Source organism: Pseudopodoces humilis, chromosome 28 (genome assembly GCF_049639895.1).
Source record: "Pseudopodoces humilis isolate 2021_Gansu_Grassland_sample_001 chromosome 28, ASM4963989v1, whole genome shotgun sequence".
Lineage (NCBI taxonomy): Eukaryota > Metazoa > Chordata > Aves > Passeriformes > Paridae > Pseudopodoces > Pseudopodoces humilis.
This window is the reverse complement of record NC_142227.1, coordinates 1,823,130-1,847,179: the sequence shown is the minus strand read 5'-3', so window position 1 is coordinate 1,847,179 and position 24,050 is coordinate 1,823,130. Positions and strand designations below refer to the sequence as shown.

At 64.3% G+C, this 24,050-nt stretch overlaps 2 protein-coding genes across 2 annotated transcripts; both read right to left on the bottom strand.

Annotated features, from left to right (window-relative positions):
* Nucleotides 1-4,070: 4,070 nt before the first annotated feature.
* On the bottom strand, nucleotides 4,071-12,229 carry CILP2 (cartilage intermediate layer protein 2). The gene is made up of 7 exons (XM_088067874.1): nucleotides 11,502-12,229; nucleotides 10,243-10,515; nucleotides 9,236-9,412; nucleotides 8,204-8,362; nucleotides 7,584-7,689; nucleotides 7,347-7,504; nucleotides 4,071-6,509 (listed from the first exon to the last, which is right to left on the bottom strand). Exons 1-7 carry the CDS (start codon nucleotides 11,722-11,724, stop codon nucleotides 4,132-4,134), a joined length of 3,474 nt encoding a protein of 1,157 aa, XP_087924000.1. The 5' UTR covers nucleotides 11,725-12,229; the 3' UTR covers nucleotides 4,071-4,131.
* Nucleotides 12,230-17,107: 4,878 nt separating this feature from the next.
* On the bottom strand, nucleotides 17,108-23,809 carry YJEFN3 (YjeF N-terminal domain containing 3). The gene is made up of 6 exons (XM_088067871.1): nucleotides 23,763-23,809; nucleotides 21,039-21,147; nucleotides 19,768-19,878; nucleotides 19,550-19,663; nucleotides 18,393-18,537; nucleotides 17,108-17,307 (listed from the first exon to the last, which is right to left on the bottom strand). The coding sequence occupies exons 1-6, from the start codon at nucleotides 23,807-23,809 to the stop codon at nucleotides 17,108-17,110; spliced, it is 726 nt and encodes a 241-aa protein (XP_087923997.1).
* Between the last annotated feature and the right edge of the window lie 241 nt (nucleotides 23,810-24,050).

Genomic DNA, 24,050 nt, shown 5'->3' with positions numbered 1-24,050 from the left:
CTTTTCCAGCTGCTTCCTTTTATCCCTTTCTCTCCCACCCTGTCATTACATTTTCCAGCCTTTCAAAGGAATTTTTAAAAAACCCAACAAAAGCTCCTTCCCAAAGTCCTTTCCAGCTCCAAATTCCCGGGGGGAAGGGCTGGAATATCCCCAAAAATCCCCCCCCCAAAAAATTCCCAAATTCTCCCCCTTCCCTGCGGGATTTTTTGGGATGTTGTGGGAGGGAGGAATATCCCAAAAAAAAAAAAACCAACAACAACAACAACAACAAAAAAAATCCCGAGGTGCTGGCGCATCCTTTTCCCATCTTTTTTTAGGTTTTTATTTTTGGGATCCGGCCATCCCAAATTACCGGGCTCCCGTTCCCTTCCCTGCTCTGCTATTCCCGCTTGGAATGGGGCCTGGAATGGGGGGGAAAAGGAGCAGCTGAGTTTTTCTCATCCCGTTTTTTCCCCTCTCTCTCTCTCTCTCTCTTTTTATCCCGGGATATTCCCAACCCCGCTTCTGCCTCCCGGACCCTCCAGGCTGGGAATCCACGCCTGGATCATCCCAAAAATCCACGGCCGGGAGATTTTAGGGGATCCTCGCTCCGTCCCCATCCCAAATTCCCGGTTTTTTTCGCATTCCCGGGGTTAAAAATGAGGGGGAAATTGAGGATTTTGGACCCAAAACCCTCAAAAATTCCCCTCTGGATCCCCCATCCCACAGATCGGCGTTCCCTGGGATTGGGAGTCACCTCTTCCTGACCCTCTTTTATTTTTTTTCCCTATTTTTCCCACTTTTTTCTCCCATTTTTCCCTTTTTTCTCCCATTTTTCCCTTTTTTCTCCCATTTTTTCCCTTTTTTTCTCCCATTTTTCCCCTTTTTTCCCCCATTTTTCCCATTTTTTCCCCATTTTCCCAATTTTTTTTTCCCATTTCCCACTTTTTTCTTCCACTTTTCCCCCTTTTTCTCCCATTTTTCCCCTTTTTTCTCCCATTTTTTCCTTTTTTAATCCCATTTTCCCCTTTTTTCTCCCATTTTCCCCTTTTTTCCCCATTTTCCCCATTTTTTTCTCCCATTTCCCACTTTTTTCTCCCATTTTTCCCACTTTTTTTGCCTTTTCCCCCCATTTTCCTTCCCGGCTCCAGGAATCGCGGCCGGAGCCGCTTCCTCCTGCCCCGAGCCGAGCGGCTGGAGGGGAACGATCCCGCCCGCCGGAATTCCCACATGGAATTCCCGCATTCCCACTGGATCCCGGATCCCGGCATTCCCACATTCCCACATGGAATTCCCGCATTCCCGGATCCCCACTGGATCCCCGCATTCCTGCATTCCCATATGGAATTCCCACATTCCCACATGGAATTCCCGCATTCCCGGATCCCGGCATTCCTGCATTCCCACTGGATCCCCGCGTTCCCACATTCCCATGGGATCCCGGCATTCCCACAGGATCCCTCATTCCCATGGGATCCCAGCATTCCCACAGGATCCCGGCATTCCCACGGGATCCCTCATTCCCACAGGATCCCGGCATTCCCACAGGATCCCGGATCCCAACATTCCCACTGGATCCCAGCATTCCCACAGGATCCCTCATTCCCACAGGATCCCTCATTCCCACTGGATCCCGGCATTCCCACAGGATCCCTACATTCCCACTGGATCCCCCATTCCCACAGGATCCCAGATCCCAACATTCCCACAGGATCCCGGCATTCCCACAGGATCCCAGATCCCAGCATTTCCACAGGATCCCAGCATTCCCACTGGATCCCGGATCCCAGCATTCCCACTGGATCCCAGATCCCAACATTCCCACTGGATCCCGGCATTCCCACAGGATCCCGGATCCCGGCCGCTGCCAGCGGGAGCGTCCCGAGTTTTTCCCAGAGAGGGGACTTGGAGCTCGCTGGGGACAATTCCTGACCCCCGGGGAAAATCGGGATCCGGGGAAAAGCCAGGATGGGGAGAATCCAGGGAAAAACAGCACCCAGGATACGGAGAATCCAGGGAAAACAACACCCAGAACAGGGAGAATCCAGGGAAAAATAATACCCAGGACAGGGAGAATCCAGGGAAAACAACACCCAGGACAGGGAGAATCCAGGGAAAAATAACACCCAGGACAGGGAGAATCCAGGGAAAAATAACACCCAGGACAGGGAGAATCCAGGGAAAACAACACCCAGGACAGGGAGAATCCAGGGAAAACAACACCCAGGACAGGGAGAATCCAGGGAAAACAACACCCAGGACAGGGAGAATCCAGGGAAAAACAACACCCAGGACAGGGAGAATCCAGGGAAAACAACACCCAGAACAGGGAGAATCCAGGGAAAAACAACACCCAGAACAGGGAGAATCCAGGATAAGGAGAAATCAGGGGAAAAACCAGGGAGAATCCAGGGAAAAACACCGTCCAGGACAGGGAAAACAACACTCGGGACAGGGAGAATCCAGGGAAAACAACACACAGGACAGGGAGAATCCAAGGAAAAAATAAGGCCCAGGGCAGGGAAAACAACACCCAGGGACCGGGAGAATCCAGGGAAAAACAACACCCAGGGACCGGGAGAATCCAAGGAAAAAATAACGCCCAGGGCAGGGAAAAACAACACTCAGGGACAGGGAGAATCCAAGGAAAAATAACACCCAGGGACAGGGAAAAACAACACTCGGGAGCGGGAGAATCCCGGCCAGGGATCAGCCAGGCAGAGGCAGCACGCAGATTTCGGGAAGGAGGGGTTGGAATGACACCTCTCCATGGAATTTCGGCATTCCAGGTGTCTCCTCCCTGTCTCCCGCCGCTCCCCGCCCGCGGTGGGATCGCGTCCCGGCGGGACGGGGCCGGGATTTGGCGGCGGTTTTGGTCCTCCCCCGCACCCCCCGCACCCTCTTTGATCCCGCATCCAGCGCAAAATCAAAAAAATGATGGAAAAACGGCTGGAAAAATGCGGATCCGGGGCCAGGGCGGCTTGGAGAAGGGAAATGTTGTCCCGGGTTTGGCCCCAAAAACGCCGCCGGTTCCATTACGGCATCCGGGACTGCGGGGGGAGGCGGCGGGGACGGGAGGGGACACCCAAAAAATGAAACTTCGGCTTTGGGGACACCCAAAAAATGAAACTTCGGCTTTGGGGACACCCAAAAAATGAAACTTCGGCTTTGGGGACACCCAAAAAATGAAACTTCAGCTTTGGGGACACCCAAAAAATGAAACTTCGGCTTTGGGGACACCCAAAAAATGAAACCTCGTCTTTGGGGACACGCAGGTGGCGGCGGGACGGAGCCGCCCAGTCCTTTGGGGGGGGTTCAGGGGTGGTTTTGGGGTGTCCGGGGGGGGTTTGGGTGAGGTTTGATCCCGCCACGCCCTGGGCTGCCACGTCCCGCTGGCACCGGGAGCTGGCACCGGGAGCTGGCACCAGGAGCTGGCACCGGGAGCTGCCAGCCCGGCCCAAAGCAAACAGCGGAGGCCGGGATGGCGCTACCGAACGGGGACAGGCTTTGGGGACACTCGGGGGACACGCGGGGGACCCTCCCCATGGAGGAGAAGCCCATCAGGCAGGCGGATGTAGGAGAATTATGTATTTTATAATAAATAAATGTACAAATCCGCCCCAAATCCCGGCCCGAGCTGGCGCGGGGGTGGCACCGTGATCCCCCCACCCACCCGGGTGAGGGTGGCACCGCAAGGAGGGAGTTTTATCCTCGTTATTTTGGGGGTTTCTCCCCCCAAAAAATCCGGGGTTTTTTGGGGGTTTCTGCCCCAAAAATCCGGCTCTTTTTTGGGGGGGATTTAGGGGTGAAACGAGAACCCCCAGCTCCCGGTGGGGGCTCACCGGGGCTCCGCCGGTGGCACGGGACAAAGCACCGGGCAGGGACCCCCCCCCCTCCATCCCCGCCCCTTCCCCGCTTTCCTCCCTCTCCCTCTTTTATTCCTTTTATTTCCATCCCCTCCGCGGCACCGCTGAGCACCGAGGGGAGGCGGCGACAGCACCGGGGGGGGACGGCGGGACCCCCTCCCCACATCCCCGCCGCCCCCCCGCCGTCCCCCCAATTCTCGGGGCGTGATAAATGAGCGCGGCCAAAAGCGACAGGGGGAAAGGGGGGGCGACAAAAGCAGAGGCGGGGAGGGGACGCGGAGGCCACTCAGGGCTGTCCCCGCTGCCGGCCCGCTCTCCGCTGGCTGCCGGGGCTCCGGCGGGTGCCCGTGGGGGCTCCGGAGGCGAAGTCCATCACCTCGGGGGCGGCGCGGCGCAGCTCGGATCTCCCCATCTCCCTGCGGATCTCCTGCAGAGCCTCGGCCGGGGCGCTCAGCAGGCGCTGGAAGAAGCTCTCCCTGCCCGGCGGCCGCTCCTGGCAGCTGAAGGTGACGGCGGTGCCCTCCGCCGCTCTCATCTCCCTGGAGAAGCCGTCCGAGGTGCCCGCGAAGCAGCGGCCGATGGCGATTTCCTTGGCCAGCCGCGGGTTCTGGTCCGTCACGGTGTAGATGCCGTAGTTGTGGCCCAGCGGGTCCAGCGGGGCCAGCATGGAGAAGGCCCCGGTGTGGTTGTTGTCGGCCAGCGGCGGGTGGCGGCTCAGGTAGTCCCGCAGGAGCCCGTTGATGGCCGTGCGGCGACAGCTGCCCTGCGGCACGATGGACACCAAGGTCCTGTCGGCCAGGCTCTGGTCGAAGAGCATCCCGCCGCACTTGAACTCCACGCAGGCTCCCGAGGCGTCGCCCAGCAGCGGATCCCGCACGCTCCGGCTGTCCCGCAGCCCGTAGAGCTGTCCCCGCGTGCGGGGGTGGCTGCCCCCGACGTTCCGCGACCTCACCATGTACTCCTGCGGCCCCTCCAGCCGCACCTTGATGAAGCACGCCCGGAACTCCTGCGGGTTGGGCCACCACGCCAGGTAATCGCCGGTCCAGGAGGTGACGTCGCTCTCCTTGAAGGGCACCACGTTGTACTCGTACCTGTCCACCTCCACGCGGTAGAAGCGCAGGTGGTTGGCCCCGACCGGCGCCTCCTCGCACTCCCGGAGGCTCCGGTAGGAGTAGACGGGCCCGTTCCTCTCGTCGGCGTCGTTGGGGTCGGGTTTGGCCACGTTGATCTGGAACGCCGTCTTCTTCAGCGCCGCGTCCTCGTGGTCCGAGCGCCGGTAGCCCAGCTTGCCCAGGTAGGGCTGAGCCACCCCCACGGCGTTGGGGTTCAGCTTGGGGCTGGAGGCCACGGCTTCCAGCTCCTCGCCGCCCAGCGTGGCCGTCACCAGGGCCGTGTAGGCGTCGGGGCGCCGGCCGTCGCAGAAGGCGGGCAAGCAGGCGCCGTTGGGGCCGGTGACCACGCTGTCGAAGCGGCCCCAGGCCCGCGGGTTGCTGGGGAAGCCGGGCTGGGGCTCCAGGTTGATGAGGTTGATGACCACCCCTTCCAGCTGCTCGTAGGGGTTGAACTTCTCGTTGCTGTAGGCCCTGACCTTGACGAAGCAGCGGCGATCCTCGGGCACGTCCAGGTTGAAGAGGCGCCGCTCGCGGATCTCCAGGTTGCCCACCAGGAAGGTCCTCTCCTCCCTCTTCCTCCGGCCGCCGGCTGGCCGCAGCACTCCCTCCTCCTCCCACAGGCCGCTCTCGGGGTTCAAGGACCACAACTTCATCTTCTTCAGGTGCTCCGGCATCCACACCTGCCCCGCGTCCATCCTCACCTGCACCGGCCCCGCCTGCAGCTCCGCGCCGCTGCCGCCCTCGCGGAAATCCACGGCGAACATCCCGTAGGTGCGCAGGGGGACGATTTCCCCCTCGGCGTTGGCGAAGCTCAGGTCGCTGGAGGCGGCGCTGGCCGTGCTCACATCCCGCGGGTCCACGAAGGTGACGCTGGCTTGGACCGTGCCGTTAAAAACCTCTCCGGACGGCCGCAGGAAAACCCCGGCCGGCAGCAGCAGCTCCCCGACGGGCTCCCGGCCGCCGGCCTCGCCCAGGGGGATGGAGTTGCTCCGGCCGCCGTCCAGCTCCACCGGCTCCTTCCTGCGCAGCATCTTCACCTCGTGGTACACCGCTCCTCCTCGCGGGTCGAAGGGCAGCACCTTGACGGCGTCCACCAAGCGCTGCTGGCCGTCCACGAAGCGAGCCACCAGGCGCTGCGTGTCGGGCGGCACCTCGATGGTGAAGGAGCCCCGGTAGCCGGTGAAGCCCACTTTGGTGGCCCCCAGGAAGATGTGGCCGAAGCGCAGCGGTTCCCCGGTGTCGGCCGCCGTCACCCGGCCCCGCACCAACACCCGGGGCTGGGCGCAGGGCCCGCAGCCGCACTCGGCCACCACCTTGAGGGGCAGCAGGGAGCCGGCGCACGGCACCTGCCGCAGCTCCATCCTGCGCACCCCGCAGCACAGCCCCGAGCTCTGCCCGCAGCCCGAGGGCTCGGAGGGGTCGCCCGGGCACGGCGAGGCCGGGCAGCGCCCCACGTCGTAGTAACGGGAGCCGCCGGAGTCCTGCGGGCACTCGCGGGGCAGCTCCACCAGGCTGGGCTCCGGCTCCGGCCGGCAGCTGGGCTGGCCCTGGGCTGGGGGCACGGAGGGGGAGGCGTTACAGGGGGCAGGGGGGCGGTTCGGGGTCCCGGGGGGAATCGGGGAGAGGCGGGAGGCAGCGGGAAACGGGATCTGGGAAGAAGGGGGATCTGGGGTAAATGGGATCTGGGGAAAAGCGGGATCTGGGGAAAAGTGGGATCTGGGGTAAACGGGATCTGGGGTAAATGGGATCTGGGGAAAATGGGATCTGGGGTAAACGGGATCTGGGGAAAAGCGGGATCTGGGGAAAAGTGGGATCTGGGGTAAACGGGATCTGGGGTAAATGGGATCTGGGGAAAATGGGATCTGGGGTAAACGGGATCTGGGGAAAAGCGGGATCTGGGGAAAAGTGGGATCTGGGGTAAATAGGATCCAAGGATAAGCAAAACCCAGGGCAAAGCAGGACCCAGGACAGGAAGAATCCAGGGGATAAACAGCACCCAGCACCAGGCAGCAGCCAGGAGAAGGCAGATCCCGGGACAAGGAAAATCCCTGGACAAGGCGGATCCCGGGCCAAGGCGAATCCCAGGACAAGGAGAATCCCGGGAAAAGGAGAATCCCGGAACAAGGAAAATCCCGGAACAAGGCGGATCCCGGGACAAGGAGAATCCCGGGACAAGGAGAATCCCGGAACAAGGAAAATCCCGGGACAAGGCAGATCCCGGGACAAGGAGAATCCCGGGAAAAGGAGAATCCCGGAACAAGGAAAATCCCAGGACAAGGCGAATCGCGGGACAAGGAGAATCCCGGGCCAAGGCAGATCCCGGGCCAAGGCAGATCCCGGGCCAAGGATAATCCCCGGGACACGGAGGATCCCCCCGCTCTCTCCTCACCCAGCACGGTGAGCTGCGCGGGCACCGAGCGGATGGCTCCCGCCTCCGAGCTGGCTTTGCACTGGTACGTGCCCGCCTGCCCCGGTGCCAGCCCCCGCAGCTCCAGGCGGCCGCTGCTGCGCTCCGCCGGCCCCTCCAGCAGCGTCCCGTTGTGGTACCTGCGGCGACAGGCGACAGGCGACAGGTGGTGACAGGCTCGGGGGACACGGCCCGGCCCGGCTGGGGTGTTTTTCTCACCAGGAGTAGTTGCGGGGAGGAGCGCCCGAGGCTCTGCAGCAGAAGGTGACGTCCTGCCCGGCCTCCCGCACCTGCCCCGCGGGCTGCAGCACCATGTGCGGCTTCTCTGGGGGGAGAGGGGCGGCCAGAGCGTGGGGACCCCCCGAGGGACCCTCTGGTGACCCCCCCAAAGCCGCCCCCGCCTCCTCCTGCTCCTCCTCACCTGGCGGCAGGTGAGGTGCCCCAGGTGAGGCCGGGAGTGGTGGGGAGGGGAGCAGGTGAGAGACCCCCGGGGCTCGGGGGGGAGCGGAGGGGGGAGAGGGGAGAGCCCCGGGGGGTGAAGGGGACACGGGTATGGGTGGGGGTACCTGGGGGTACCTGAGGGGTATCTGGGGGGTACCTGGGGGTACCTGGGGGGCATCCGGGGGGTACTTGGGGGCATCTGGGGGTACCTGGGGGTGCCTGGGGGTATCGAGGGGTACCTGGGGGGGCATCTGGGGTACCTGAGGGTACCTGGGGGTACCTGGGGGTCACCTGGGGGTTACCTGGGCACAGTGAGCAGGGACATTTCTGTGTCTCGGTGGCACTGAGGGGACACGGGGGGTCACCTGGGGGTCACCTGGGGGTCACCTGGGGGTTACCTGGGCACGGTGAGCGGGGACATTTCTGTGTCTCGGTGGCAGGGCCCGGGCACGGGGGGCTCTTGGCGGTTTTGCAGCTCCGGCGCCGCTCGCGGGTCCCGGCGCTGCCGCAGCTGCGGGAACACGGACCCCACGGACCCCACTCCGACCAGAGGGGCTCTGAGGGGACAGTCCCGCTGGGAACCGCGTCCCCAGGGCCACCACGGGGCCACCACGGGGCCACCACGGGGCCACCACACCCTGGGGACACGCCGGGGACCCCACGGACCCCACTCCGACCAGAGGGGCTTTGAGGGGACAGTCCTGCTGGGAACCGCGTCCCCAGGGCCACCACGGGGCCACCATGGGGCCACCACGGGGCCACCACGGGGCCACCACGGGGCCACCACACCCTGGGGACACCTCGCGGCCACCCTGGGGCCATCACAGGGGACACCACGGGGACACCACAGGGACATCCTGGGGCCACCCTGGCAGTGGCACTGCGGCCACCCTGTGTCCCCTCCCCAGCAGCTCCCAGGGCACAGGTGAACACAGGTGAGCAGAGAATGAGCACAGGTGAGCTCAGGTGAACACAGGTGAGCACAGGTGAGCGGAGAATGGTCACAGGTGAGCACAGGTGAGCACAGGTGAGCACAGGTGAGCACAGTGAGGACAGATGGGCACAGGTGAACAGAGAATGAGCACAGGTGAGCACAGGTGAGCACAGCTGGTCACAGCTGGTCACAGGTGAACAGAGAATGGTCACAGGTGAGCTCAGGTGAGCACAGCTGGTCACAGCTGGTCACAGGTGAGCTCAGGTGAGCATAGCTGGTCACAGCTGGTCCCAGATGGTCACAGCTGGTCACAGGTGAGCTCAGGTAAGGACAGATGAACCGAGAATGGTCACAGGTGAGCACAGCTGAGCACAGGTGAGCAGAGAACGGTCCCAGGTGAGCTCAGGTGAGCAGAGATGGTCCCAGCTGGTCCCAGCCGGTCCCAGGTGAACCGAGAACGGTCCCAGGTGAGCCCAGGTGAGCTGACGCTCCCTACCTGTGCAGGGCCCGGCGCTGCAGGCCCGGCGCTCGGTGGCCTTGCCGCGGCAGCGCAGCTCGCGGGGCGCGGCGCGGGCGCTGCGGCAGCGCCGGGAGCGGCTCTGGGTGCCCCGGGTGCCGCAGGTGCTGCTCGAGCAGGGGCTCCAGCCCGACCAGTGCGACCAGTAAACGTCATCTGCTGGGACAGGGGCGTCACTGCGCACCGGCACCCGGGGGGTTAACGGCACACACACACCCACAGGCACGGGGGGACACGGGGGACACGGGGGGGACACGGGGGACACGGGGGAGACAGGGGGACACGGGGGAGACAGGGGGACACGGGGGACACGGGGGGACACGGGGGGACACGGGGGGACACGGGGGACACGGGGGGACACGGGGGGACACGGGGGAGACAGGGGGACACGGGGGACACGGGGGACACGGGGGGGACACGGGAGGGACACGGGGGACACGGGGGACATGGGGGAACACGGGGGAACACGGGGGAACACGGGGGGACACGGGGAGACAGGGGGGACACGGGGGACACAGGGGACACGGGGGAGACAGGGGGACACGGGGGACACGGGGGACACGGGGGGGACAGGTGTGACACAGACACCCCCCCCCACCCATTCCAGGTGTGCCACAGGTGTGACACAGGTACACCAGGTGTGCCTCAGGTGTGCCCCAGGTGTGCCCCAGGTACACCAGGTGTGCCCCAGGTGTGACACAGGTACACCAGGTGTGCCTCAGGTGTGCCCCAGGTGTGCCCCAGGTACACCAGGTGTGCCCCAGGTGTGACACAGGTACACCAGGTGTGCCACAGGTGTGCCCCAGGTACACCAGGTGTGCCTCAGGTGTGCCCCAGGTGTGACACAGGTACACCAGGTGTGCCCCAGGTGTGCCCCAGGTACACCAGGTGTGCCCCAGGTGTGCCCCAGGTGTGACACAGGTACACCAGGTGTGCCCCAGGTGTGCCCCAGGTACACCAGGTGTGCCCCAGGTGCCGAGGCTCACCCAGCGGGCACAGGAAGCGCACGTGGTAGTTGGCGCAGGCCTTGCCCGGGGGCTGCTCGCGGTGCAGGCAGCGGAAGCCGCGCTTGGGGCTGGCGTGGACCACCTGGCCCAGGGCCGCGGGCAGGTGCCACTCGGTGGAGCGCGCCTGGATGGCCACCGGCCGCGGGCACACGCGGTCACCGTAGTAGAAGCGGATGGCGGCCAGGCTCTCGTGGTCACCGTCCCCACCGGGGTGGTCGATGTTGAACCACGACGTCCACTCGGCGCCTTTACCTGGGAGGGAGGCGGGGGAGTGACCCGGGGGTGACCCGGGGGTGACGCGGGGGTGACCCGGGAGAAACCCGGGAGTGACCCGGGAGAGACCCGGGAGTGACCCGGGAGAGACCCGGGAGTGACCCGGGAGGGACCCGGGAGAGACCCGGGGGTGACCCGGGGGTGACCCGGGAGAGACCCGGGAGAGACCCGGGAGGGACCCGGGAGAGACCCGGGGGTGACCCGGGAGTGACCCGGGGGTGACCCGGGAGAGACCCGGGAGAGACCCGGGAGAGACCCACGGGTGGGGACAGGGGTGGGGACAGGAGTGGGGAGTGACCCCGGAGGGGGGACAGGAGCTTGGAGTGACCCAGGTGTGACCCTCAGGTGGGGACAGGAGCTGGGAGTGACCCAGGAGTGACCCCGGAGGGGGGACAGGGGTGGGGACAGGAGCCAGGAGTGACTCAGGAGTGACCCACGGGTGGGGACAGGGGTGGGGACAGGAGTGGGGAGTGACCCCGGAGGGGGGACAGGAGTCAGGAGTGACCCAGGAGTGACCCACGGGTGGGGACAGGGGTGGGGACAGGAGCCAGGAGTGACCCAGGAGTGACCCACGGGTGGGGACAGGGGCGGGGACAGGAACTGGGAGTGACCCACAGGTGGCCCCGGGGATGTGGGGCTGGAGGGTCAGCAGTGAGGGTCTGGTGTGGTGGGAGGGACATGGGGGGTGTGGGGACAGGGGGAGGGGACAGGGGTGACCCCAGGGGACACTGGAAGGGGACAGGAGTGACCCCAGGGGACATGGAATGGTCTCAGGGGACACCGGGAGGGATCAAGGTGACCCCAGGGGACACAGCCCACCCTGCGGACACACGGACAGGGGACACACGTGACAGCAGGGGACGTGGCAGGGTGGTGACCACCAACGTCCCACGGGGGTGGCACAGGGCGGTGACTGTCCCCAGGGTCACCCGAGTGCCACCGCGGTGTCCCCGGGGTGGCCGTACCTGCCGTGTCCAGGTCCAGCTCCTCCAGGTCGGGCTCTCCCTTCCAGCCTTTCCCGGCCTTGCCCGGCTCGGACTCGTTCTCCAGCGGCTCTGGGGGACACGGAGGTGGCACTGCCACATCCCCCACCCCTCCCGGGGGACGGGATTTACCGTGTCCCCAAGGCCAGGCTGGCGGTGTCACCACCCGGGGGGTGGCCGAGGCTGGAGCCCACCCCGCGTCCATGGAAAACGTTCCCGGCCATCCCAAGGACACTGAGGCCACCAAGTGTCACCGAGCCCCAGAGCGGCAGGTGACAGGAATTCGGGGTGTGGAGGCACAGCCGGGGTGTCCCCACAGCTGTCCCCGTGTCCCTGCGGGCTCCGGGCCCGGCTCCTCCCGTGGGATCCGGCAATTCCACAGGGGATGGATGTGGCGAGAAGGTCCCTGGGGACACCTCTGTCACCCACGGGTGACACCACGGCCACCCCACGGCCACCACCCCTCCTCCAGCAGTCACCCCGTGCTGGGGGTCCCACCCTGCCACCCCCTGTCCCCTCCCCAGGGGACAGCGGCGCCCGTGGCCCCCGCGGGGGGCTGGGATTTGTCCCCAGAGCGGGGACATTCCCGGCTGGGTGGCACCGGGACACTGCCCTCGCGTCCGGCTGGGGCTTCTGCGGGGCCAGGAGTGGCGGGGACACGGTCACCGTGTCCCTGTCCCTGTCCCCATCATTGTCCCTGTCCCTGTCTCTTATCCCTGTCCCTGTCCCATCCCTGTCCCTGTCCCTGTCCCTGTCCCTGTCCCTGTCCCTGTCCCTGTCCCTGTCCCCGTCCCTGTCCCTGTCCCTGTCCCTGTCCCTGTCCCTGTCCCTGTCCCTGTCCCATCCCTGTCCCTGTCCCATCCCTGTCCCTGTCCCTGTCCCTGTCCCTGTCCCATCCCTGTCCCTCCAGCTCCATGATCCCGGACAAAATTCCCCGAACCCCATCCCCACCTCCCCCTCGGCAGGTGCCAGCGGTCCCTCCCCGTGCCACCACCCGGTGCCACCACCCGGTGCCACCACCCGGTGCCACCACCCCCACCCCTCCCGCCCACATCCCAGGACACCCCAAAATCCCTCTGTCACCAACACCCCCCCAAAAAACACCCCAAACCCCCCCCTCACCTGCGGCCCTGGCAGCGCGGGGTTCTCCCAGCTGTGCCAGCTGTGCCAGAAGCAGTGCCAGCTGTGCCAGCTGTGCCACCACCCCGTGCCACCACCCCGTGCCACCACCCCGTGCCACCTCCCCCACCCCTCCCCCACATCCCAGGACCCCCAAAATCCTTCTGTCACCCAAAAATCCCCCCAAACCCCCCTCACCTGTGGCCCTGGCAGCTCCCAGCTGTGCCAGCTGCGCCAGCAGCAGCGCCAGCTGTGCCACCCGCGCCAGCCGCGCCAGCCGCGCCAGCTGTGCCAGCTGTGCCAGCCGTGCCATGGCCGCTCCCCCAGCGCCGCCTGCGGCCGCTCCCGGCGCTCTCCCGGTTTTTATAGGGAGCCGCTTCCCGAGGTTTTTCCAGCCGTTCCTGGAGCCGAGTCCGGGAGCCGAGCCCGGCCCGAGGCTGCCCCGGGAGCTCCGGGCGCGTTTTGTTTTTGTCTGAGCTGCTAAAATTGGATGAGCTCGGGAATGCGGCCGGGAGGGAGGGAGGGAGAGGGGAAAAATATCATAAAAATAATAAAAATATGGGAAAAAGGGAAAAGAAGGAGCCGGTGCCGCGCGGGAGGTGGTGGCGGTGGCTTTTCGGGGACACGGAGGTGGCCAAGAGGAAACGGAGCGGGGGGTGGGAGGTGACGGAGTGGGGGGAGGGTGGGGATGTCCCGAATTTTCTCCCAAATCCTTCCTTCAAATCCTTCCTTTCTCCAAATTCTTCCTTCCCCAAATCCTTCCTTCAAATCCTTCCTTCCCCAAATCCTTCCTTTCCCCAAATCCTTCCCCAAATCCTTCCTTTCCTCAAATCCTTCCTTCCCCAAATCCTTCCTTCCCCAAATCCTTCCTTCAAATCCTTCCTTCCCCAAATCCTTCCTTCAAATTCTTCCTTCCCCAAATCCTTCCTTCCCCAAATCCTTCCCCAAATCCTTCCTTCCCCAAATCCTTCCTTCAAATCCTTCCTTCCCCAAATCCTTCCTTCCCCAAATCCTTCCCCAAATCCTTCCTTCCCCAAATCCTTCCTTCAAATCCTTCCTTCCCCAAATCCTTCCTTTCCCCAAATCCTTCCCCAAATCCTTCCTTTCCCCAAATCCTTCCTTTCCCCAAATCCTTCCTTCCCCAAATCCTTCCTTCCCCAAATCCTTCCTTTCCCCAAATCCTTCCCCAAATCCTTCCTTTCCCCAAATCCTTCCTTTCCCCAAATCCTTCCTTTCCCCAAATCCTTCCCCAAATCCTTCCTTTCCCCAAATCCTTCCTTTCCCCAAATCCTTTCCCCAAATCCTTCCTTTCCCCAAATCCTTCCCCAAATCCTTCCTTCCCCAAATCCTTCCTTCAAATCCTTCCTTCAAATCCTTCCTTTCCCCAAATCCTTCCTTTCCCCAAATCCTTCCTTTCCCCAAATCCTTCCCCAAATCCTTCCCCAAATCCTTCCTTCCCCAAATCCTTCCTTCAAATCCTTCCTTCCCCCAAATCCTTCCCCCAAATCCTTCCTTCAAATCCTTCCTTCCCCAAATCCTTCCTTCCCCAAATCCTTCCCCCAAATCCTTCCTTCCCCCAAATCCTTCCTTTCCCCAAATCCTTCCCCAAATCCTTCCCCAAATCCTTCCTTCCCCCAAATCCTTCCCCCAAATCCTTCCTTCAAATCCTTCCTTTCCCCAAATCCTTCCCCAAATCCTTCCTTTCCCCAAATCCTTCCTTCCCCCAAATCCTTCCTTCCCCAAATCCTTCCCCAAATCCTTCCCCAAATCCTTCCTTCCCCAAATCCTTCCTTTCCCCAAATCCTTCCTTCAAATCCTTCCTTTCCCCAAATCCTTCCTTCCCCAAATCCTTCCTTTCCCCAAATCCTTCCTTTCCCCAAATCCTTCCCCAAATCCTTCCCCAAATCCTTCCTTTCCCCAAATCCTTCCTTCCCCAAATCCTTCCTTCAAATCCTTCCTTCCCCCAAATCCTTCCCCCAAATCCTTCCTTCAAATCCTTCCTTCCCCAAATCCTTCCTTCCCCAAATCCTTCCCCCAAATCCTTCCTTCCCCAAATCCTTCCCCAAATCCTTCCTTCCCCAAATCCTTCCCCCAAATCCTTCCTTTCCCCAAATCCTTCCCCCAAATCCTTCCTTCAAATCCTTCCTTCCCCAAATCCTTCCTTTCCCCAAATCCTTCCTTCAAATCCTTCCTTCCCCAAATCCTTCCTTTCCCCAAATCCTTCCTTCAAATCCTTCCTTCCCCCAAATCCCCCTTTTTTGGACCCAAATCTGTCACTGGAATCTGGGAATTCACCCTCTGGAATGGGCGCTGGGAGGGGTTGGATTGAACTGGGAGGAACTGGGAGGAACTGGGAGCCCCCCCATATCCCCCAAATTCCCGCAAATCCCGCCACGTTCCTTATTTATCCATCACCGAAATTTGGGAATTGGCTTTCCAGAAGGGGCACTGGGAGGCACTGGGAGGAACTGGGAGGAACTGGGAGGAACTGGGAGGGACTGGGAGGAACTGGGAGGAACTGGGAGGAACTGGGAAGTGCTGGAGGAGATTTGGGATGAACGAGGAGTCCCTGACCCGCGACCCCCTCCCAAAAACACCCAAAAATCTCCTTCTCGCCCCCTTTGAACCCCAAAATTCCGGGATTTGCTCTCCAGAAGGGGCACTGGGAGGCACTGGGATGCACTGGGACGCACTGGGAGGCACTGGGATGCACTGGGACGCACTGGGAGGCACTGGGATGCACTGGGACGCACTGGGAGGCACTGGGATGCACTGGGACGCACTGGGAGGCACTGGGACGCACTGGGAGGCACTGGGACGCACTGGGACGCACTGGGAAGGGCTGCAGGAGTTCAGGACACACTGGGAAGGGCACTGGGATGAACTGGGATGCACTGGGAAGGGCTGCAGGAGGTTTGGGACGCACTGGGATGAACTGGGATGAACTGGGAAGGGCTGCAGGAGGCACTGGGACTCACTGGGACGCACTGGGGGGCACTGGGATGAACTGGGACGCACTGGGATGAACTGGGAAGGTTCGGGACGCACTGGGATGAACTGGGATGCACTGGGATGAACTGGGACGCACTGGGATGAACTGGGAAGGTTCGGGACACACTGGGAAGGGCTGCAGGAGTTCGGGACACACTGGGAAGGGCACTGGGATGAACTGGGATGAACTGGGACGCACTGGGAAGGGCTGCAGGAGGCACTGGGATGAACTGGGAGGCACTGGGATGAACCGGGAAGGTTCGGGACGCACCTGCAGCCGCGGCCGGAGGAATTCCCAGTGCATTCCCGGTGCATTCCCGGTGCATTCCCGGTGCATTCCCGCTGCATTCCCGCTGCATTCCTGGATTCCCAGTGCATTCCCGGCATTCCCGGTGCATTCCCAGTGCATTCCCGGTGCATTCCCGGATTCCCGGTGCATTCCCGGTGCATTCCCGGATTCCCGGTGCATTCCCGGTGCATTCCCGGTGCATTCCCGGCGCATTCCCGGCGCATTCCCGCTGCATTCCCGGCGCATTCCCGGATTCCCGGTGCATTCCTGGTGCATTCCCGGTGCATTCCCGGATTCCCGGTGCATTCCCGGTGCATTCCCGGTGCATTCCCGGCGCATTCCCGGCGCATTCCCGCTGCATTCCCGGCGCATTCCCAGTGCATTCCCGGCATTCCCGGCGCATTCCCGCTGCATTCCCGATGCATTCCCGGATTCCCGCTGCATTCCCTCTGCATTCCCGGCATTCCCGCCCCTCCCGAGCCCCCGCGGCCGGAGCAGCTCCCGGGGCTGGGCCGGGGGTCCCCGCTGGGCTCCCGGGGGGTCCCCGATCCCTTCCCGGGGTTTTGTGGGGTCGCAGGGGGTGGCGGGGGAGGTGACACCGCTCTGTCCCCAGCAGCGGGGTGGGGACACCTCGGGGGGGTCCCCAAACCTTGGGTTGAGTCTCAGGACAAGCCCCCAACGCCACCGAGGTCCCCAAACTGTCCCTGCTGAGGGGACAGCAGCGCCACATTGGGGTGACAGGGCCACCAAAGCGTTATTGGGGTGACAGGGCCACCAAAGCTTTATTGGGGTGACAGGGCCACCAAAGCGTTATTGGGGTCACAGGGCCACCAGGGCTTAATTTTGGGGTCACTGGGCCACCAAAGCTTTATTTGGGGTCATTGGGCCACCAGCCTTTTATTTGGGGTCCCGGGGCTGTGTTTGGGGTCCCAGGGCTGTTTTTGGGGTCCCGGCGCTGTTTTGGGGGTCCCGGCGCTGTTTTTGGGGTCCCGGGGCAGTTTTTGGGGTCGCGGGGCTGTGTTTGGGGTTCCAGGGCTGTTTTTGGGGTCCCAGTGCTGTTTTTGGGGTCCCGGCGCTGTTTTTGGGGTCGCGGGGCTGTGTTTTTGGGGTCACAGGGCCGTTTTTGGGGTCACAGGGCCGTTTTTGGGGTTCCAGGGCCGTTTTTGGGGTCCCGGGGCCGTTTTTGGGGTCACAGGGCCACCACGCAGTCGCTGCCCGGGTACTCGGGGCCGCTGATCCCGAATTTCCTCCGCAGCTCCTCGGGCACGAAGCGCCCGGCCAGGAAATGGCTCCGGCCCTGGAAGCGCCGCGCGCACTCCTTGGGAGCCACCAGCGACACCAGGACATCCGGACTGATGTCACCGCTGTCACCCGCGCCCGCCGACCACCCTGGGGACAGCGGACAGCGTCACAGGGGACACCGCGGCACGGGGGGGACACGGGACAGCCGCTGGGGACACGGGGAGGGGACACGGGTGGCACCAGGGGACACGGGGAGGGGACACGGGTGGCATTAGGGGACGGAGGTGGCACCAGGGGACACTGGAAGGGGACAGGAGTGACCCCAGGGGACATGGAACTGTCTGTGGGGACACCGGGAGGGATCAGGGTGACCCCAGGGGACACAGCCCACCCTGTGGGGACACGGAGAGGGGACAGGGGTGACCCCAAGGGACACGGGATGGGGACAGGGGTGACCTCAAGGGGACACGGGGAGGGGACAGGGGTGACCCCAAGGGACACGGGGAGGGGACAGGGGTGACCCCAAGGGACACAGCCCACCCTTGGGGACACACAGAGTGGCTCGAGGGTGACCCGGGGAGGGGACAGAGGGGACAGAGGGCACGGGGAGGGCACAGGGAGGGTGGCACCGCCACTGTCCCCGCACGGGCGGGGTCTGTCCCGGGCTCCGGGCGCGGCCGTGCCAGGCGCTCCCGGGAGAGCGGGGAGGGGACACTGCCAGCACGGGCGGGGACACGGGTGATGACAATCCCAGACACGCGGCTGCTCGGGAATGACATCTGGCAATGACATCTGGCAATGACATCTGGCAGTGACATCTGGCAGTGACATCTGGCAATGACGTCATGTCTCGGGCCGGGCACTTTGTTATTTCCCGTGGATGCCCCAATCCCGTCTGGATCCTCGCGGGGGGCCGGGAATGTCCCCAAGGTCACCCCGGGGATGTCCCCAAGGTCACCCTGGGGATGTCCCCAACCTGCCAGGGCCAGCAGGGGGGCCGGGAATGTCCCCAAGGTCACCCCGGGGATGTCCCCAAGGTCACCCCGGGGATGTCCCCAAGGTCACCCTGGGGATGTCCCCAACCTGCCAGGGCCAGCGGGGGGGTCCTGGGGATGTCCCCAGGGCCACGGGGGCCACGGGGGAGCACTGAGGGGACATCGAGGGGACACAGGGGACACCTGAGGGGAACACTGGGGACACCGAGGGGACACCGAGGGCACGCAGGGCGACACCTGAGGGGACATCCAGGCTGACGATGGGGATGCGGATGTGGCGGAGGGTGGCCAGGATGGCCGCGCACGGCTCTGTCCCCTCGGTCACCTCGGCTCCCAGCACCGCGTCCACCACCGCGTTGTAGGCGTCATTGACCAGCTGCACCTGGAGGCGACAGCGACACTCGCGGTGTCCCCGTGTCACCCCTGACGCCACAAACCCCCCCTCGGTGCCCTTTTCCTGCCGGATCGCCCCCCAAAAAAAAATAACAAAATTGAACCCCCCCGCTCCGGGAGGGGCCGCGGAGCCGAGCCCGGCACGCCGGGAGCAGCGGGCCCGGCCAGGAAAGCGATTTTTGGGTCAAATTCCTCCGTTCCCAGCGCTGGGAGATTCCAAAAATAACAGAGCCGGTGGCTGGAGGCAGCGGGAGAGGGATGGGATGGAATTCCCGGGATCCCAGCAGCGCCGGGATGGGAGCGACGGGGGGACGGGAGAGGGGGAAAATCGGGTCTGGGGGTTTGGGGGGGTTTTGGGGGGAAAAATTAATAATTTGGGGGATTTTGGGGGGGATTTGGGGGGTTTTTGGGGGATTTTGGGGGATTTGGGGGGGATTTTGGGGTGAATTTTGGGGGGATTTTGGGGTGAATTTTGGGGGATTTTGGGGTCTCTGGGGGGGATTTTGGGGGATTTTGGGGGATTTGGGGGGATTTTGGGGGGATTTTGGGGGATTTTGGGGGATTTTGGGGTTCGGGGAGGGAAAAATGGGAAGGGCAAGAGGGGGAAAATCTGATCTGGGGGGTTTGGGGCGATTTTTGGGGGGATTTTGGGGTTTCGGGGAGGGGAAAAGGGAAGGAATGGAGGGATAGAAAGGGGAATTTTGGGGGTTTTTTTGGGGAAGGAAAGGAGGGATAAAAAGGAGGATTTGGGGGGTTTTGGGGAGGAAAAGGGGAAGGAATGGGGGCATAAAAAGGGGAATTTTGGGGGAAAGGAAAAAGGGAAGGAAAGGAGGGACAAATGGGGCGATTTGGGGGGTTTTGGGGGAAGGAATGAAGGGATAAACGGGGGGATTTGGGGGGTTTTGGGGGGAAGGAATGAAGGGATAAACAGGAGGATTTTGGGGGGTTTTGGGGAAGGAATGAGGGGACAAACGGGGGGATTTGGGGCTCTCGGGCCACACCTCGGTGGGCAGGTAGGACAGGAAGGGGATGTCCATCTTCTCGCACTGCGTGGTGAAGTCGCGGTGCAGCGGGTCCGGGGAGCGCTTGGGGTAGAAGATGGTGGGCTCGTAATCCTGGGGGGAAAAAACGGCACCGGTGGGGCCGGGAGGGCTGGGGAGGAAGGCCGGGAGGAGGAGGAGGAGGAGGAGGAGGAGGAGGAGGAGGAGCGGGTACCCACAAAGCTGCGGAGGTGGCGGGCACACACCAGCCCGATGGCTCCGTTCTGCCCCGGCCCGCACAGAACCAGCAGCGTGGGCTGCCTGCGCCTCAGGGACGGCAGCGGGAACGCCTGGGGGGGACAGAGGGTGGCATTGTCACACTGGGGTGGCATTGTCACACCTGGGGTGGCATTGTCACACTGGGGTGGCACTGTCACACCTGGGGTGGCACTGTCACACCTGGGGTGGCATTGTCACATTGGGGTGGCATTGTCACACCTGGGGTGGCATTGTCACATTGGGGTGGCACTGTCACCCTGGGGACACAGCAGGGGTGGCACACTCACACCTGGGGTGGCACTGTCACACCTGGGGTGGCACTGTCACACTGGGGTGGCACTGTCACACCTGGGGTGGCATTGTCACACTGGGGTGGCACTGTCACACCTGGGGACAGGGGGCCATGGGGATGTCGCGGTGTGGGAGGGAGGGAGGGAGGGAGGGAGGGAGGGAGGGAGGGAGGGAGGGAGGGAGGGAGGGAGGGAGGGAGGGAGGGAGGGAGGGAGGCTCTGTTTATCCACTGACGGATTTTTTCCTGCTCACGGATCCTGGCTCCGGGACACGGCCCCGGTAGCCCGGCCCTGGCCCTGGCCCAGCGCTGGCCACGCCGGCAGCACCCCCTGGAAGCGGGGACACCTCGGGGACACCTCGGGGACACCTCGGGGACACCTCGGGGACACCTCGAGGACACCCCGAGCTGGGGTGTCCCTGAGGAAGAGGAGGATGCCGAGCCCCAGGTGGGGTCAGGGACTCTGCGACCGCTCCAACACCAAAACATTTCTGTTCCTCGGGCAGCCCCGGGAGCAGGGAACGGCCGATGGAAAAGCTGAGCCGAGCTCCAGCGCACAAAGCTGCCCTTGATCCTCCTCCTCCTCCTCCTCCTCCTCCTCCTCCTCCTCCTCCTCCTCCTCCTCCTCCTCCTCCTCCTCCTCCTCCTCCCATCCCGCACGAGCACCGGGCGATCCCCGCGGCAGCGACATCGCCGGGACACCTGGGGACACCCTCTGGGGACACCTGGAGACACTTGGGGACACTTGGGGACACGCTCTGGGGACCCGCCACTGCCCCGACCCCCGGGAAGGGCTGAGCGTCCCCTCCCCATGGGGACCCCAACCCCTCTGGGTGTCCCCAGCCCTGTCCCCAGCCCCCCCCGGATGTCCCCAGCCCTGTCCCCAGCCCCCCTGGGTGTCCCCAGCTCTGTCCCCAGGCCCCCGGGTGTCCCCAGGCTCACCTTGGTGACAGCCACGGCACAGGCGTGTCCCCAGATCTCGATCAGCTGCTGCCGCCCGAAGCGATAATCCTCGAGCAGCTCCTGCTCCACGGCCTCGGCCTCCGCCCCGCTGCCTTGGGGACAGCCCCGCTCAGCGGTGACACAGCTGTCCCCAACCCGAGGGGACTCGGGACCCCCGGGACCCCCGGGACGCGATCTGGGGACACCGGGGGCTCGGGGACTGACACGGGTGGCACGGATGTGGCACGGATGTCACAGGGATGTCACAGGGATGTCACACACAGGTGGCACACGGATATCACACTGATGATGTCACACGGATGACGTCACATGGATGATGTCACACAGATGATGTCACACGGTTGATGTCTCCCGGAGGGTCCCGTGTCCCCTGTCCCTGTCCCTGTCCCCTGTCCCGTGTCCCATGTCCCGTGTCCCCTGTCCCCTGTCCCGTGTCTCCTGTCCCTGTCCCGTGTCCCGTGTCCCTTGTCCCCTGTCCCCTGTCCCCTGTCCCGTGTCCCTTGTCCCCTGTCCCTGTCCCCTGTCCCTGTCCCTGTCCCTGTCCCTGTCCCTGTCCCTGTCCCCTGTCCCTGTCCCTGTCCCTGTCCCTGTCCCCTGTCCCTGTCCCCTGTCCCTGTCCCCTGTCCCTGTCCCTGTCCCTGTCCCTGTCCCTGTCCCTTGTCCCCTGTCCCGGCTCTCGGTGCCGTTTGCGGCGGTTCCGGTTCCCGGTTCCATCAAGTCCAACAAAGCCGTGCTTGTTCCGCGGGCCCGGAGCCGGCAGCGCCCAGCTCGGCGATAATTGCGATAATTGCGATAATTGCAGTAATTGCTCCCATCTCTTGGCTTCGCCTGCGCGGGCGGAACCGCCTGGGCCGCCTCCAGCGCCCGCCCGAGGGGAACCCGAACCTGGCCGGGCCGGGATCCCGGCGGTACCGGGGAACCGAGCGGGGGGATCCGAACCCCGCCAGTCCCGCCGGGATGGAAACCGAACCTGGCCGGGCCGGGATCCCGGCGGTACCGAGCGGAGTTTGGGGGCTCTGAGCCCCGCCGGTACCGCCGGGATGGAATCTGAGCCCTTCCGGGCCGGGATCCCGGCGGTACCGGGGGAACCGAGCGGAGTTTGGGGGCCCCGGTTTGGGGGTAACCGCGCCCCGCTCGGAACCAGCCCCGCTCGGGGACCCGGGGGAGCTGAGGGGGCCCGGGCTGGGGTCCCGGGGGTCCCACCCCATCCCCACGGACCTGGCAGAGCCCAAAAATCCCTTGGTCATTCCAGCAGGCCCCCTGCGAGCTCCTGGATCCCGCATTCCCACATCCCATCCCTCGGCTGTCCTGATAAACCTGCCAGGAGAACCTCATCCCATGGATCCCATGGATCCCATCCCATGGATCCCATCCCATGGATCCCATCAGTCCCATCCCATGGATCCCATCAGTCCCATCCCATGGATCCCATGGATCCGTCCCCAATCCTTTGGTGCCCTCTAGTGAGTCCCAGCCCTGTCCTACCCCCCGTGGGGGGGTCCCGGGGACAAAACCGGGTGGAGAAGGGGCCGGGAAGGGAGCGAGCGGTGCCCGGAGCCGCTCCCGTGGCGAGCGGGACCGGCCGGGCCCGGCTGGGCCGTCCCTCGCCCCACAGGAGCCACAATCGCTCCTGCCGCAATTCCCGGTTCCCGGAGAACATTCCCGGTGATCGCTCCCGGCCCGGCCGCGCGGGCTGGGGGAGGGGACACGGCCGGGGCTCCCCGGGAGCTGCGGGCCCACCCCCGGAACGCATCGCGGTCCTGTATCCCGGTCCTGTATCCCGGTCCTGTATCCCGGTTCTGTATCCCGGTTCTGTATCCCGGTTCTGTATCCCGGTCCTGTATCCCGGTTCTGTATCCCGGTCCTGTATCCCGGTTCTGTATCCCGGTTCTGTATCCCGGTTCTGTATCCCGGTTCTGTATCCCGGTCCTGTATCCCGGTTCTGTATCCCGGTTCTGTATCCCGGTTCTGTATCCCGGTTCTGTATCCCGGTTCTGTATCCCGGTCCTGTATCCCGGTTCTGTATCCCGGTTCTGTATCCCGGTCCTGTATCCCGGTTCTGTATCCCGGTCCTGTATCCCGGTTCTGTATCCCGGTCCTGTATCCCGGTTCTGTATCCCGGTTCTGTATCCCGGTCCTGTATCCCGGTTCTTCATCCCAGCCCCGCATCCCGATATTTTATCCCGGCTCCGTGTCCCCTCTCCGCATCCCAGCCCAGGATCCCGGTTCCATTCCCCGTTCCCGTTCCGCCGCTCCCACCCCGGCACCGCAGCGCGTCCCCGGTGTCCTCTCCCTGTCCCCGGTGTCCTCTCCCCGTCCCCGGTGTCTCTTCCCTGTCCCCGATGTCCCCGATGTCCTCTCCCTGTCCCCGATGTCCCCGGTGTCCCCTCCCTGTCCCCGGTGTCCCCATCCCCGGTCTCGCTGTCCCCGCTCCTCTCCCGCCACGGGAGCTCCGGGGTTGCTCCGGCAACGGCGGCTCCGCGGGTTCCGCCCCCCCCCGGTCCCGGGGGACCCCCGTGGGGACCGAGACCCTGCCCGGGGCTCCCGGCACCGACCCGAGGTCCCGATCCACCCGCGCGGGTCCCGGAACCGGGGAACGGGGCCGGTCCCGGGGCAGCCCCGGCTGAGCGGCACCGCCCGGAACCGCCGGTTCTGCCGGGGGGGTTCCTCGGGGGGACCCCCCGGGGGGACCCCCGCGCTCACCTGAGGTACCGGGGGGGCTCCCGGGAGGGGCAGGACGCGGAGCTCATGGCGGGGAGCGGGAGCGGAGCCCTCGGGAGGAGCGGATCCCGTGGGAACGGCGAGGAGCCTCCGGTGCGAGCGGATCCACCGGGACCGGCGGCGGTTCGGAGCCTCCGGTGCGAGCGGATCCACCGGGACCGGCGGCGGTTCGGAGCCTCCGGTGCGAGCGGATCCACCGGGACCGGCGGCGGTTCGGAGCCTCCGGTGCGAGCGGATCCACCGGGACCGGCGGCGGTTCGGAGCCTCCGG